The sequence below is a fragment of the Ochotona curzoniae genome, unplaced genomic scaffold (assembly GCF_017591425.1).
Source record: "Ochotona curzoniae isolate NIBS_2020 unplaced genomic scaffold, NIBS_Ocur_1.0 scaffold_4683, whole genome shotgun sequence".
Lineage (NCBI taxonomy): Eukaryota > Metazoa > Chordata > Mammalia > Lagomorpha > Ochotonidae > Ochotona > Ochotona curzoniae.
This window is the reverse complement of record NW_024467121.1, coordinates 21161117-21177001: the sequence shown is the minus strand read 5'-3', so window position 1 is coordinate 21177001 and position 15885 is coordinate 21161117. Positions and strand designations below refer to the sequence as shown.

Here is a 15885-nt window from a genome sequence, read left to right as displayed (position 1 = left end):
GTAGCCCTACATGAGGTAGGTAGGCACTGGAAAATCATGATAAAAATAAACCAACTTTATAGAGGATGATTACAATTAGACAGTGAACAACCCTCAATTATTCATGCTGAAGATGCTGTCAATTAGAAACTGATAGAACTGGAAATTCCAATTTGATTACCACCTTTATTCGAGGTACTTCTTACTCATCTTACTGCAGATAAAAGGCATTGTTGAAAGATAAAGTGTAATTATGTAATGCAATCAAACAAATACTATATAGAATGCTATCTACCTCATTAATTCCATTTTCTTTAACATGTATGAGTTTTAATTTTCAGAGTATATGCTTACCTATTGAAAAGCAATACAGTGAGATGAAGGGTAACATCACTCCCCCTGGACACCGCTGGCTTCATTGTCTGAATGTATCTGAGGGCTTGTCTGTGTTCACCCTGACTCATAAAGGCTTCAATAACCTTTGCATGTTGCCATGACTCTGGCTTTGAAGTAGTTGGATGAAACAAAAGGTCCAAACCACCCTGAAATTTACATGAAATGCTAAATTATAAGCTGCATTTAGACATAGTTGCTATCCTTTAAAAATACTAAAGCTCACAAAAATTAAGATAAACCAATTTAAATAAGATGAAAAGAGGTATTTCAATCTACAGCAAATTTTAAAGAATGCTTCACAATATCCTCATATCTTTGATGCCTAAAAAAAAAAAAAAAAACCAACAACAAAACTTTCCATTGTCTATCCCATATACCAAACCATGTATCAATGCTTTCAGGGTTCACACAATATCCTAAACATATTTCTAACCCAACAATCACTGCATCTGAAATTTTCAGAATTGTTTACTTTCTACAGACAATAAGAATCCTGGAGTTCTAAACTGTTTTTTCCTTTTTAATCTAGTAAGACTGTGCTTAATGAAGGCACACTTTGAGTAAATCAGATCTCCTTTCAGGTATCTTTTACATAAAATAGGGACATAGATTTTCTAGCATTAACAAAGGTTTACATTCTAAGTGAATAAATACACTTACCTCATAGTCACTATGATCTATCAGCCAGAATCCTTGAATAAGTTTAACCTGGCCCCAAGAAATGGCGAAGGCAGTAGGAAAGGACTCAATGGAAGTGTCCATTTTGTTTGGAGAGGAATACATAATATCAAGCAGCAAATAGATGGTCTTTAAAATATTAAGGATAATAAAGACAGCCATATATCTATTTAAAATAGGTAATACTAGAATATCATTAAAAGACAATTTGAAAATTATAAGAAAATTCTGTTAAAATTTGCTTTCCTATTATTTTACTACTACCACCGCAAAATGTATATTGATTTTGTGAAGTCTGTAACTTGGGAAATTCAAATAACAAAGTTAATGACAAAATTTCAGTTATTTGACAAAAGCTGGTAGCTTAAGCAAACACATCATACAGTTCCTAAACTGGAAAGGAATTGTACATTTTTAGCTAAAGAAACTACAAAGTCTAGTGCTGTGGCACAGTGAGATAACCTAATACCTGCAATACTGGCATCCCTGTGCACGCCAGTTCCAGTGCTGGCTGCTGCTCTCTGCTCTGACTCCCTGCTAAAGGCCTAAGAAAGCAGCAGAAAGACAGCCCAAGCCACTGGGCAACAATTACCCAATGTGAGATGGCTCTTGGCATAGCCCTGGCCATTCCAGCTGTTTTGGGAGTAAACCAGCAGAGATGGTAGCTCTCTCTCCCTCTGTAACTCTGCCTTTCCAATAAAATAAATACATAAAAATTAAAAGGAAGAAAAAAAAATAATAACTACAAAGCTGAGGCAATGCCTAAAGACATTTAACCTATAAAGTAATTTAATTATAATCCATTCATTTGAATCACCCAACATCCTTGAGGTTATATTTCTAAAGCAGTCATTCTTTGAGTGTGACACATTTAAGAAATAAAAACTAAGGAACATATCCCTAGAAAATCTAAGCATAAACTAAACATAAAACAAAATTTTTCATAGTTTTATGTTTAACATAGGCAATATGAACCCCTAGATCCTAGGTAAAGAATACTTCTTTAAAGATATTTCAAACAAAACTGAGCTTAGGTCAGGCATGCAACATACCTATTGCTCTTAAATTTTAAGTTTGGTAACACAAAAATATTTAGTAAAATTTTAAAGGATACAATAAAATGCTTGTTCGCTTCAGTAACATTGTCTAACAAGTATATGTCAAGTAGTGCCTGTGAAAGGAAAAATTTAAAACTTCCTGAGTTTCACACAGTTACGCATCAGGGCCGTGATTTGCTAAGCCTCAGCAAGTTGTGAAAAACAGTGAAACATGTCTCCACCCTCCCTCAACCTCACAGGATGACAAACATACATGTATACTAGCAGGAGGGTATCTTCCTGTGCCTCCTTCCTCTCGTCTCCATAACTTCTCAATTCCATCTCCTAACTGAGAAACCAATCCATCAATCATCAAGCAATCGTGGTTCCACTTCCCTCTGCAATAAAGGAAACACTAAGGATTATTTAATACCAATGACTCATCAAAACAAGAAGCATCAACTCTTAAAAAAGCCATAATCCCACCTACTAAAGAGAACTGAGTTAAAAATGGACATCATTTAGCATCTGGAGTACTACAGACAAATCCCAGAGACTATTCTACTTCTAAGGAATATGATGGTTCATAATTTCGTAGTTCAAATTTCAAAAAGTTACAGACTGCATTATCAAATACATTACTGAGAACACACAATGTAATAAGCAGATATTTCATCTAATATCTATTTCCTCAACTAATACTATTTATTAAAGCAACAGTATCTACTACCTATTGAGCTTTTCTGGAGTTTGATACTAGATGCCCAAGTACATCTTATGTAAGGTTTTTTCTATTTTTAAAAAACTTGGTTACATGCCAACCACACAGGAGACCTGTATTGAGCTCTTAGGTACAGCTTGGTCTAGTTTTGCATGCATTTGGGGAGCAAATCACAGGATGGGAGAGTTCTCTAAATCAAAAAAGAATAAAACCTGTAGACAGTGCAGTGGCATAGCTCAATAATCCTCCACCTGAACACCAGAATCCTGTATAGGTACAGTTTGAGTCTTTGCAGCTCTGTTTCCAATCTAACTAAGGCCTAGGAAAGCAACAGAGGACGGCCTAAATCCTTGGGCCTTGCACCAATGTGAAGACCAGGAAGAAGCTCCTGGACCCTGGTTTTGATTGACTTAGCTCCAGCAGTTAAGACCATCTGTGGAGTGAACCAGAAGATGGAAGACCTGTCTTTCCCTCTCTCTCTGTAAGACACTGTACTGGATTGTCCTAGCTTACTCCACAAATGCCTGCAGTGGCCAAGAGGTTGAGCTTGAAGCAAGGATTCCAATCAAGTCTACCAGTTTGCTAGCAGAGACCCAATTACTTGAATCACGACTTGCTGTCTCCCAGGGTCTACACTGGCAGGGAACTAGAACTGTGATACACAGCAAGGAATCAAGCCCAGGTACTTTACTCCAATATGAGATGTGACATTCAGCACTTTTTCCACAAAGCCAAATACCTGCCATTTCATGTAATTCTTACACTGACTTTATTACTTATATGACAAATAATATAAAAAAACGTATAAGCAAATCTGAGGACATAGCATTTACAAAATAATAGATCTAGCATTTCAAAACACATTCAATCAATCTCTAAAGTTCATGTTCACAATCCTGTATTAGTTATCATGAAGCACCGAGTCTCCAAACTGGCCATGCATCAGAATTAAAGCTATGCACAGCCATTTAAGTACTGATTCCCCAAAGATTCTTAACGAAGAAAATTTGAATTGTTTATTCTTTAATTTTGTCATCTAATGTGAGGAAGGCTAACTTTAGAGACAGGGCCAAGCCTTACTTGATCTTTATTACTTTTACTCCTTTATTGCAAAACAACCAACATGTATTCAGTAAAACAAACAAATAAACAAACAAATAAAAAACCAGAATGTTAAATAACTGGTTCTTATTCAGAAAAACAACTATTAGCTATACTCAAATTCTAAAATAAAGGTGTAACCATTAAGGTTATAAAAAGCAATATAAGTAAAACAAAAATGCTATTAATGAATCTGATACGTTTTGGAGAGTTCTCCACACTTAAATCTATTTGTAACATGATAAATTCTGTTCTAAGAAAATGTGCTTAGTGATGGGAATCATTTCTAAGATGTACTGATGATTAGGATGTACTATACCTTGACAAACGCTCACAGTTCTGTCGACGATTGGTGTAGTAGTTCTGAATTACGGGGTAGTTGTAGCATAACCTTGACAATTGCACAGCATCATCTAGATTTTTTTTTAAGAATTGGAAAAAAAGCTAGTAATGTTTCCAAATTATCTCAACAACTTTTGTATATACATTGATATTTTTACTATACTCTTTTAATGTTGTTTAACCTGCAGACTGGCTGAATAATTGAAAAAAAAAAATACTACAGCTCTTTCATTACAGATGTAAAAGAAAATTTAAAAAGTCAGAGGAAACAAGTCTCCAACAAAGATGTAAGTTTGAAATCCTGGAAACTGTTCTAAATAATTTTTCTCTTTAGGCACAAACAATTATCGTAAAGTAAATAATGCAGACTGTTCAAATATAAATCTCAAAAAATTATGGAAGAGTAAGATTAAGGACTATTTACATGCAGCACAGGGGCACTTCTAAATAAAACCTAAAGTGCATTTTGGAAATGTGGAAGGCGAGTTTTCAGAAGTACATTCTAAAGCAAAAACTGTACAGTCAACAGTGATGCATTTTTTTCATTCTTGGCATCAGACAGTATTACTCAAAAGGGAGCATCTAACTGATGATAAAAAATTATTAGTAAACACATTAAAAGATCCCTAAATTGCAAAAGATCAACACACAAGGCAATAGGAACCACTGTTCCACAGATTTCAATTATTGCTGCCAATTTTAATGAAACTATTTTTACAAGACATGTTTTTCGTGCTTTCGCCTTTTAAATGTGATTCAATGCAATACACGTTTATAGAACACCTGCATTATCAGGGATGGAGGTGAAACACTGTCCTCATTTCTAAAATGAGAAAGAATGCAAGGAAAGAATGCATAAAATAAGGTGGAAGCAAATAAACCTGAAGAAAAAAACCTATAAAGATTGAAAAATATTTCAGGTATTATTCATAGATTAAATATTTTACCTAAGCCTTCTGGTAAAAGTCCGGAATGGGAGAACCACAGGACCATCTGTGCATACTGACAGATAAGCTGGGCAACTATATATTTATTGCTTAAGTCTATCAAACCTATAAAAAGAATTAACATCAGACATTAACTTTCAATCTGTCAATCACAAAGAACTCAAGCTGTTTAACAATTTGTGAAAACTAGTTATTTGATGTTTTAACAATACACATATTTTGAACTGATCTACCCTCTACCTATTTGGTTCAAAGCTACGTCAAACAAAACCTCCAAAATACTAAAATTAATAAGGAGCTGGCTAAACAAAGCAAACACCTCATACTAACAAGTCTAATGTTTTCAGGCCAAGCCTTTAAACAAAACAAAACAAAAAGAACAATTCATTAAACAAACACATAATTAATTTTAAAAACTATACTGAACACATTTAAACCAATATTGATTAAATTCTAAAATTTTACCAAATTTTAAGTACATCTTACAACATTCAGTAGCTCTGCATTAAAAAAAAAGTCTAGCATTTGAGAAATATGTCTTCAAACACAATAATCTATCTAATATACAGGAATTTCACTCTGTTTAACTCAAAAAATAAAACTTAAAAGGACACACCTCTCTCAGTGATATCTTGAGCCTCTGTTGCAAAGCAGCTTAAGACTGTATTGAGGTTGCTCAGAAGCAAATTACACTGCTGCAAAGCCTGCATAGTTTGTGGATCGATAAAGCGACATGAACCATCAAACAATGGTGCACCTTTCAAAGACAAAACAGGAGATTAGTTTACAAGCAATAAATGCAAATGGGATAGAACTATAAATGCAGGGCCAAAGTTGGGATGCGGCAGACTAAGCTTCTGCTTGCAAGATTCCACATCCAGTACCAGAGTGACAGTTTATGAGTCCTGGCAGACCCTACTTCCCATCCAGCTCCCTGTTTGTGGCCTGGGAGGGTAGCAGAGGATGGCCAAAACTTTGGGACCCTGCACCAGCGTGGGAGACCTGGAAGCCCCTGACTCTTGGTTTTGGACCAGCCCAGCTTGGACCACTGCAGCAATTTGGAGAGTGAACCAGTTTTTGATGGAAGATTCCCCTCTTCTCTAACTGCTTTTCAGTTAAAAATTAAATAAAAATCAGAATTATTCTAAGAGATTTACAGAGACATGCAAGAAATGGTAAATATTCTCAGGTAACTAAAAAGGTGGTTTCAAGAGGAAGAATCTGGTCTCAGATAATACAGGCCTAGAATGTTGCTTAATTCTTTATATATACTATCAGAAGATACTGATTTAGAAAGGCAATTTAATTGCATTGAAATTGAATGTATAACTATTCCGAGAAACAAATATCAATTTCTCAAAATCCCTCTTTCAATCACATTTTATTTTTCAATACCCCAAATTTACTAAAGCAATTGTGCTCAGCATTTTAATTGCCTTTTATCAATCCAATCATTTCTATTAACCAGTAAAAAAGACAGCAAAGTTTTCATTACCAAATTCAACTTAACAAAAAAAACAAAAACAAAAACAAAAAAACAACTTTGTATTCAGAACATCATACTCAGTTGAGGTATATAATTTTCTAGTTTTTACCAAACATAATCATAACTTCTAAAAACAATTTTTATTGGTACTGAATTACCATGATTCCATATTTCAGACTTCAATTTTATGAAGTTACACTTACAGAAGCTGGATGTGAAGCACAGTAGCCAGCACTCAAACAGGCGTTCCAACATGGGATGTTAACATTACAAGTGGCAGTTTAATTTATTGTGTCTCAATGTCAGTCCTAGAAATACTTTATTTTATGCTTATATTTTCTTAAGTATCGCTTAAAAATAGTATGAAACCATAAAGTCTTCCTATCAAATTTTGTTTCAAAATGTGTTTAACCTGTAAAAACCTATTTAGTCAAGTCTATTCTCAAAACTTCAGTTTTTCATTCATGACACAATAACCAAAACACACAAATCATAAAAACATAAAAATTTTACTTTCACTTATCCCTACTTTTCTCTAATTGGTACCTTAGTGCAAAAAAAAAAAAAAAAAAAAGTATTTTTGCACTATTTGCCCAAATACTAAACGGATAAACACAAATGTGAAGAACAATGACTTGGCACAATGACACCTGTTAGAGGACAGCATGATGCTTTTGCCCTGCCACTCAGCTTCTTCATATCCACAAATATTTTAAATAGAAAGTGAATAAGTAGAGGGTATTCTGAAGTTAACTGGCATATTTCCCTTTCTACATCACAATCAGCATATTTTCTACTTAAACTCTAAAAATCAAAAGATCAAGTTTGACTTTTAAACATGCTATGGTGGCATTTCTACATGCTGTCAATTTAGTGATCTGTCACAAAAGCTTGGTAAAAAAAATTACAATTATTATTGTAATGTACAAAAAAACTAGTTTTCTTTGGGAATGTTTAAATTATAAAAGTTAACTTCAAAATAATTACAAATTATTTATAAATTAGCTTTTTAACTGCTGTATTCTATCATAAGTCTCTAAACTTCCTCACACACTTTTACTTTTAAGTGACAGTAATTACCATACATATTTATGGGGTACACTATAACATAAAATAAATAATGATTCAAGATGGTAGTGGGCATATCTATCAAGAGGCCATGTAAATCTCTACATTGTTTAATTTTAACCTGTATTTTGCTAAAGGAAGCACATACAGACTTAATAACTTACATAGACGGTCAAACTCCTCTTTTGTGAGAACCATTTTATTCCATGTCCATTCAAGAACAAAGCGCAAATTAGCAGCAGAATTTGGTTGTTCTTATTGATAAAAGGAAAAAAAAAAAGAACCAATAATTACAAACAGAACATAGGGACCCTTGTAGTAAAAAAAAAAAAACAACTGGTAGCACTCTGATCAAATGAACAAAGTGAAGATCAATATAAATGGGGAATGTTCTTGCTTTTTAAGGTTATATTTAACCAGCACATCACATCAAAAAATATATCACTTTAGACTATACTACTGTCAGAAAGGACCCACCCCAAACACAAAACAAAAAGTTTGAATGTAATCTCTAGAAGACATAAGCACAGACTGAAAGGCACACTACAAAGTAACAGATCTAAATTCTTTAAATGTCAATTTCTTCAAAAAGGGTATAGAAATTATGACAAGAGGTTAAAAAAGATACAAATACTAAGCATAATTCCAGACCCTCTCCAAAAAATTACTAAGAGACATTGTTGGACAACGGTATGATGCCAACCAACCAGTACTAATGTTAACCATTTTGACAATCATTCACAAAAATGTCTGTTTAGAAGTGAATAACACTGAAATACACAATTTTACTCTCAAGCAGTTCAAACAAAAAAATAATGTATGTTAAATGTATGTGTGAACAGTGTGTAGTAATATACTCAACAACGTGGCTGAACCCACTGTGAACTTCACTGACTGTAAAGTCAATTCTAAAGGGTCACATTACTGTATGATTAAATTCGTGAACATGAAGTGGCAAAATCACAGGACACAGATGAGTGGCTGCCAGGGGTTAGGGATGAAAAGGACAAGTTAGGCTAAGATTTAAAAAGGCAACATGAGAGATCGCAGTTACGATATTGTACTGCAGGCTGCCAGACTATTACTGGCAGGAAAATGTGACATAACACCTCCATGAAGTCTTACAACTGTACAGGATTTTACAATAATCTCAAAGTGTAGCTAAAATATCAACAAAGAACTGATGATTTTGAACAAATTAACATTTTGAACAGATTCTTACCTTCTGTTATCCACCTTTTGATACAACCAGTCAAAAGCCCCAAAGAGCTTGTCTGAATTGCTGCTGACAATATAGCTTCTAACTGTTCTTCCTGAACCACGCATTAGAAGATAAAAAGAGAACCAATATCAGATCAAAAGCAGGAAGTTAGAGCTCAGAATACAAAATTTTAAAGGCTACCAAAAAATCATTATGATGCTAGGGTGGCTACAATCAAAAACAAATGACAAGCACTGGCTTTGAAAAAAAGGAATACTCATGCATTACTAGTTGAGATGTAAAATGCTACATTCTCTTAAATAACAAAAAACAAATTCTAAACAGATCATTGGACCTTCTTCCTGGAGTTTCTGATTTAATAGCTCTAGGATAAAAACCAGGAATCTGCATTTCTAACAAGTTCCCAGGCCACACTATAGACCATGAACTTCACCAAGACCATAAGCAAAGCCAAGATGCTTTCTGCTCATGTGGTCTTATTATCTTCCAATTATGCAATTCTTTTAAAAATTAACCCAATCCCACAATAGGGACTCATATGCAAGACATGCCCAATGCAATTATAATTCCCAGCCTATATCCTTTTACACAAACTATGTGAACCTGATGCCAAATTATTGCCTCTTAAATCTTACAATATCATTTTAAGTTAAAAACAAGATACACAGTAGGTGTGGAAGCTACTTCACCTTCTTTTACAGAAAGTATCTAAGTAAAAATAAAAAGAAATTATCTAATTGTTACTATAATAGAAAACTAGTAACACATCATCGAATAGAAAAGAAGCAACAGAATTAAAAATTATCTCACTTGACTTAAACTGGAAGGCTGAATATCAATCAGTCTTGGTGAGAGAAGGCCAGCAACAAGACATCGGTTGTAACCATCAGGAATGACTTCATCGAGACATGGTCCCGATCTTTTTAAAAACGTCACAGTCTGTAGTGGATAAATGAGTAAGACAATATTTAAAACACAATTCACCAAATTTAAGATGAATAGATTAGCCACTCCATATATACTGCCTTGCATGAGAAAGTGTTCACAAATTCTTGAGTGAAACCAATGCTTCCTAGTTATGAATGATAACACTACCATGAGTATTTTATGTAAGCATATGTAATTTTCCATGAAAGGTAATTCTGTTGTAGTCTCTAAAACTGAAAGATCTGGAGACAGATCTTAATGAATTTCTCTCTCACACACACAGTCTCTTTGTGTAATGCAAAAAAATTGGTACCAGTATAAACACAACAATCATTCAAATTTGGAAAATTAAAAGGTCTGTCAGATCATATTTCCCTGAAAAACATTTTTCAATATATTGAACTTTTTTTTTTCCTGTGCTAGGCTTTGTGCTACTATGCTAGGTGTACTTTCTTTGTATTATTTCATTTCCTAATAAGCTTTCTAAAGAGAACTAAGAGGGATTCCAGCACAGCAAGTTAAAGTAGACCTATGATCCTATGTCAGAGCACCAGTTCAGCTCCCTGCTGATGTACCTGGGAAAGCAATGGAAGGTGGTCCAAATGCTTGGGCCCCTGCCACCCATGTGGGAAGCCCAGATGATCTGGCCTAGTCCTAGCTGTTGAAGCCACTGGGGGAATAAACCAAGACACAGAACATCTCTGTCATTCTACCTTTCAAATAAATTAATTAAAATAATAATAATAATAATAATAAAAGAATGGGTGAGCACTGACATACTCCTTTTTAGTTTATGCAGCTAGCATCCACATAAAGCTATTAAAAACGTCCCAATGTGTTACTTGGCAAACTGTCATTGCTAAATAATATAAATTTCATCAAACTAAGCGAGACTAACATTTAAGTTCAAACAATGGTTCATATACTTAATATTGAAGTCTAAATCCTTGAATCAAGCATATTCCAAGATCTGACTTTGAGTAAGAAAGTCTATTCCACAAGCTGTTACTAACCTCCTTTTGAAAGCCAGTGCAAGTAATATGAATAACTCCTGAGTTTAACAAACAAGTGGCATCTAGAAAGAAAGTAAAGATTACAAAAAGTACACTTAATATATATATATATGTATGTACATATTTAAATAGCTTTTAGACAACAAAATATATCCTAAAACTAGATGGCTAGGCAATCTTAAAATGCTTATTACAAGTACACCAAATGCATATTTAACAGTAATCATCTCTTTATAATACAATTACTTCTCACTATACATATCACATTTACTTCCTAAGTTATCCATATATTTACAGGCGGAGATACAAACAGATCTCACATTGTGTATAAACTACCCTCCTACACACACATATATACTCTTCTATGTTATTTTTCACAACAGGTAATGTTAAGAAAATACATACCAAAATTATAAGCACTTGGGTTAAAAAACTGCTCAGGAGGTGGATATGAAGGAGGAACTCCTCGACTTAAACTTCTCTCATGTACTAATATATCCAAGATGTGATGTGGTGAAGTCCTACTTACAACAGAATCCAGAGACCACAGAGCAAAGTAAGAGCAATTATGCAGATATTCTCCAGATCTACAAGAAAATTTCATAAACTAGTAAGTCACACTCATCAGCTATACGTGAAAAAGAGAGGGAAGACAGAAAGAGAAAAGCATACATACCTTAATGAGTCAGGCATCTGTGCATGATACCAACGATTTATGTCAAAAAGTCCCAAATAAACAGAAGGCTTTCCCTGTCCATATATATTCACTTGCCAGGTAAAAACTGAAACACTAGTGTCTGGAGACACAACTGAAACAGAAAAGGAATGTAGTTGCAAAGTTAAATCATCCCAATAGTAACAAGATTTCCTCATGAATTAGAAATTTAATTCACATTTCATTTGGTTTGCCTAAAGACATGTATTTGCCAGTATCTTGACTCTCTATTTTAACACCATTTTAAAAGTTACTTATTACTGGCTCATTTCCAGTAAACAACTAGGCAACTTTGAAGGAACGGGATTAGAAAGCAGAAATTGATTTGAATGAATATTCTTCTAAGGATGGTATATAATGAATGCCAAAGAAGTTGATTCAATGACTTCAGTTGTTAAGGCTTAATTTTTCACAGCAACAGGGATTGAAAAGAAATTACCCTTGTTATCTTGTGAAGGGAAATAAAGACTACTTGGACTGCTAATGAGAAATAGAAAAAGGTGAGAATAGGGAGAGTGGCAAGTTGCTGTGTCATGTTTTAAATGAATTTGAAAACTGTCTCACATATACAGATGTGGGAACTAAAGCAGAGGGCATCTCTGGGATAGATGGGCTCATCTGGAGAATGAACCCCAACAAAAACAAATGCAATCGTGGCCCTGCTGAGCAGTCTCAGAACTCCAACATCTCAACTAATCCTCACAAGAACCCAATACAAAAGGATGACACAGATGTGGGATCAGGGCTGGGAAATGTTAAGTAATCTGTCAAAGATTCCAATAAGCAAAAAAGCTACATTTGAACCAATGCTAGATTTGAAAAACCATGCAATAAAAAACATCATGGCAGCCATGTGGCATATTTGACAGGTAGCAGTTCCTATCCCCATTAAACAGAGGGAAACATCTAGAAACTTCACATTAGGAAAAAATAGAGACTATCTTTCTATGTATGTCCTGAGGAATGGATTAAAATACAAGGATCCTTCATTTTCCAAATTTATTCAGTGAGTTCTATATAACAACCCAGAGAGCAAGAAACGCCTAATATTTCATATAGATGTAAGTTTTATAATTAGTACTCTGTCAGGAATATTAACACCAAAGAGTAACTGAAGTAATTCTCTAATTATTATAAATCCAAAACCAAGCCTTCATAAGACACAATTACAGGACAAGTAACCAACCTTCATTCATGGCTTCTTCTCTGTCTCCATGAGATCTATACTTCTCTATACTCTGGCACCCTAATAATTTGGTATTACTAGTCTGTCCTCTCAAAGGAAACATGCCACCTGTGAGATCCAGTGTGTATCGCTCTTCACAGTACTCCAAACCCTGTAACATAAAATATATACAATCTTAGTATTCAAAGTATTCTAAAATGAGAAATTCTCCATATTTAAAGATCTCACATACTATACAAATACTAATTGAAGAAATAAACCATGAAAATAAAGACTAAAATTTTTTATATTATAAACAAATAATTACTAGTCAATATTCTAAAATTAATGTAAAATATGTTTTGCTAGTTAGGAATACAAGCTGGAATAATCGTCAAAATTATATATGCATACATACACTCTGTTAAAAAATCTGTACCTGTGTTCTCACTGAAATTCTTGTTTTGTTACTAAACATTTTTGCTCATCCGTTACTTTAAGAATCATATTGTTCTATATGCAGTCCCTGAAACTCATCCTCAAACACTAAGAGTAAAAAAGCGTCAACAGGATAATGTATGGGGTTGACAAAATATGGCTATCAGCAATATCTTATTATTTCTCAGGAATTCAGAGAAGCAGGTGGTCTTGGTAAACAGGCCTACTGCTTGTTGTATTAAAGCAACAAAGAGGGGTTACTTTTCCTGGATGCCAGTTAGGCCACAAGCTTGAATAGTCAGTCTAATCTCCTCTATTTTAGAAGAAAATGACAGCGAGGTTAGGGGAGCTACCTTGATAAAACACTGTATTATATATATAGTATTAACTTGAATGTAGCAGTAACTTTTCCTGTCTTAAGGACAATATACTTAAAACAGTGGCACATTAACTAAATCGTTAATATAGACTCATACACTTGGGTCGACACTGTGGTGCAGGGTGTCATGCCCCTACTTGGGATGCTCAAGCCTCACTCTGGAGTGCCTGGGATTGAGGACCAGTTGAGGACCGTCTCCACTTACAACCCAGTTTCCTGCTAATGCACATGGAAAGGCAACAGTTAATGGCCTCGATAGCTGGCTTCCTTGTGCTGATCCAGATGAGTCACAGACCCCAGGCTTCAGCCTGTCCCAGCTCTAGCTGTTACAGATGCACCAGTGGATGGGAAATCTCTGTTGCCTTTCAAATAAAGTAAACACACCTATATTCCAATTTACCTCATATAAGATTTGTCCAGATGCCAAACACTTTCTATCACCAAAGGCCAGCTGAAGCAGATGCAAACTCAGAACATCCCCTTCACTGAAAAAGAAATTAAGACACACACTAGACAACAGAGTAACACATTATAAACACCTCTTACTTTCCAAATTAACTTGGCTTGCATGCAATGTTGAGTGCACAGGACAAAACTAACATTGAGAAGAATTTTTTTATTTGGTTTTTCACAAAAATGAAGTTCTCGGAAACATCTTACAAAGTTAAGGTGATGCTGACTGTACACACTAGGTGTTACATTATGTGGCAGACTCAATGCTCTTTTTCAGATATTCATTCTTTGACAAGCATACCTCAGATATAAACAGATACATCTACTGTATTTTCCAGCTTCCTTTGTAGCTAGGTAGTGTCCCTGTGGTCAAACTCTGGTCCCCAGGATAGAAACAGGATCACAGCAGCAAATACAGGAAGGCCTTAAGGAATAGTGTAATCTGTACTCCCTGCTCCTGCTTTTCCCTCATCTTGTTATGCCTCTACTGATCATTGAGCTTTTAAAACCACATATACCACACTCACCTATCTTGTGTAGATTGAACAGCCCACAAGTAACAGCAATTACGAGGATCATTTTCAGGTTCTTGAAAAGTAACAGCATATACAGGAACTCTGCCACCTTCCAATTGTGTATAATATCTAAAACATGAAAAATTAATGCAGCACATACTTATCTTCAAGAATATACATAGATCAAGACATCAGGAATATACATAGATCAAGACATCTATGCACCCACATAGAATTGGGAAGAGCTGCTAAAGTACACATAGGTTCAGCTCTTAAAATTTCGTTCTTAGGGCCTGGCATGGTATCCTAGTGGCTAAAGTCTTCGCCTTGCAAGCTCCAGGATCCCATATAGATGCCTGTTTGTATCCTGGCTGCTCCATTTGCCTTCCACCTCCCTGCTTGTGACTTGGGAAAGCAGTCGAGGACAACCCAAAACTTTGGGTCCCTGTATCTGCATGGGAGACCCAGAAGCAGCTCCAGGCTCCTAGCTTCAGATGGGTTCAGCTCTGGCTGTTGCGGCCACTTGGGGAGTGAAACAGCAGGTGGAAGACCTTTCTATCTGTCCTTCTCTCTGTAAATCTGACTTTCCAATAAAAGTAAGTAAACCTTTAAAAAAATTGTTCTTAAAAAAAAAATCATATCCATGTACAACGTTGTACTAAACTCAGTAAAATAAACCCCAGGCTCCTGGACATAGCCTGGTCAACCCTGACAGCTGTGGCCGCCTGGGGAGTGAGCTAGTAGATGAGAGATCTTGGGGTCTCTCCCTTTCTCTGTGACTCTTTCAAATCAATCAATAAATAAATCTTAAAAGCAAAACAAAACAGTACCCAACAAAGATAAAACACTGCTACAACACTCCATCTCAGCTGCTTAGGGTTAGTCAATGTCATCACTACTAAAACAGAACTGAAGACTAATTAGAAAATTAAAAAAACATATTACCCAAGAGATGATATTGTTAGAGAAATGCTGTTGTAAAAGCAGTAATCCTTTAAAGGAAAATCTAAGACAAGAGCTGCTAAAAGATTAACAGCAAAAAAATTGAGATCAACTTTCTAAAAGATAAATTATTCAACAAAATATAGCAACACCCCTTAAGGGATTAGAAAAAAAGGACAAACAAACTGACAACTGAAAAGCAATTAGACATTTACTTAAGTCTTTAACAGTAATTAATGCCTACTTGCTACTTCTTTCAACATTATAGGCAATTTTAACCACAGACTAAAAGCTTCAATGTGATTATATTTGGGGGACTATTGTCAAAATAGAAATTTTAAAATATATAACTTTGATTTTT

At 34.8% G+C, this 15885-nt stretch overlaps 1 protein-coding gene across 2 annotated transcripts in view; it reads right to left on the bottom strand.

Moving 5' to 3' along the window:
* Window positions 1-15885, bottom strand: part of AHCTF1 (AT-hook containing transcription factor 1) — a 45316-nt gene that overhangs the window by 18423 nt on the left and 11008 nt on the right. For both annotated transcript variants that reach the window (XM_040968212.1, XM_040968213.1), the window contains 16 exons: window positions 14595-14711; window positions 14015-14099; window positions 12819-12969; window positions 11594-11726; window positions 11323-11504; window positions 10918-10979; window positions 9788-9916; window positions 8978-9068; window positions 7920-8009; window positions 5818-5958; window positions 5202-5306; window positions 4232-4325; window positions 2365-2488; window positions 2168-2224; window positions 1036-1182; window positions 334-521 (listed from right to left, as the gene is read on the bottom strand). In XM_040968212.1, the coding sequence (XP_040824146.1) occupies window positions 334-521; window positions 1036-1182; window positions 2168-2224; window positions 2365-2488; window positions 4232-4325; window positions 5202-5306; window positions 5818-5958; window positions 7920-8009; window positions 8978-9068; window positions 9788-9916; window positions 10918-10979; window positions 11323-11504; window positions 11594-11726; window positions 12819-12969; window positions 14015-14099; window positions 14595-14711 (1896 nt within the window). The remainder of the gene's footprint in view (window positions 1-333; window positions 522-1035; window positions 1183-2167; window positions 2225-2364; window positions 2489-4231; window positions 4326-5201; window positions 5307-5817; window positions 5959-7919; window positions 8010-8977; window positions 9069-9787; window positions 9917-10917; window positions 10980-11322; window positions 11505-11593; window positions 11727-12818; window positions 12970-14014; window positions 14100-14594; window positions 14712-15885) is intronic.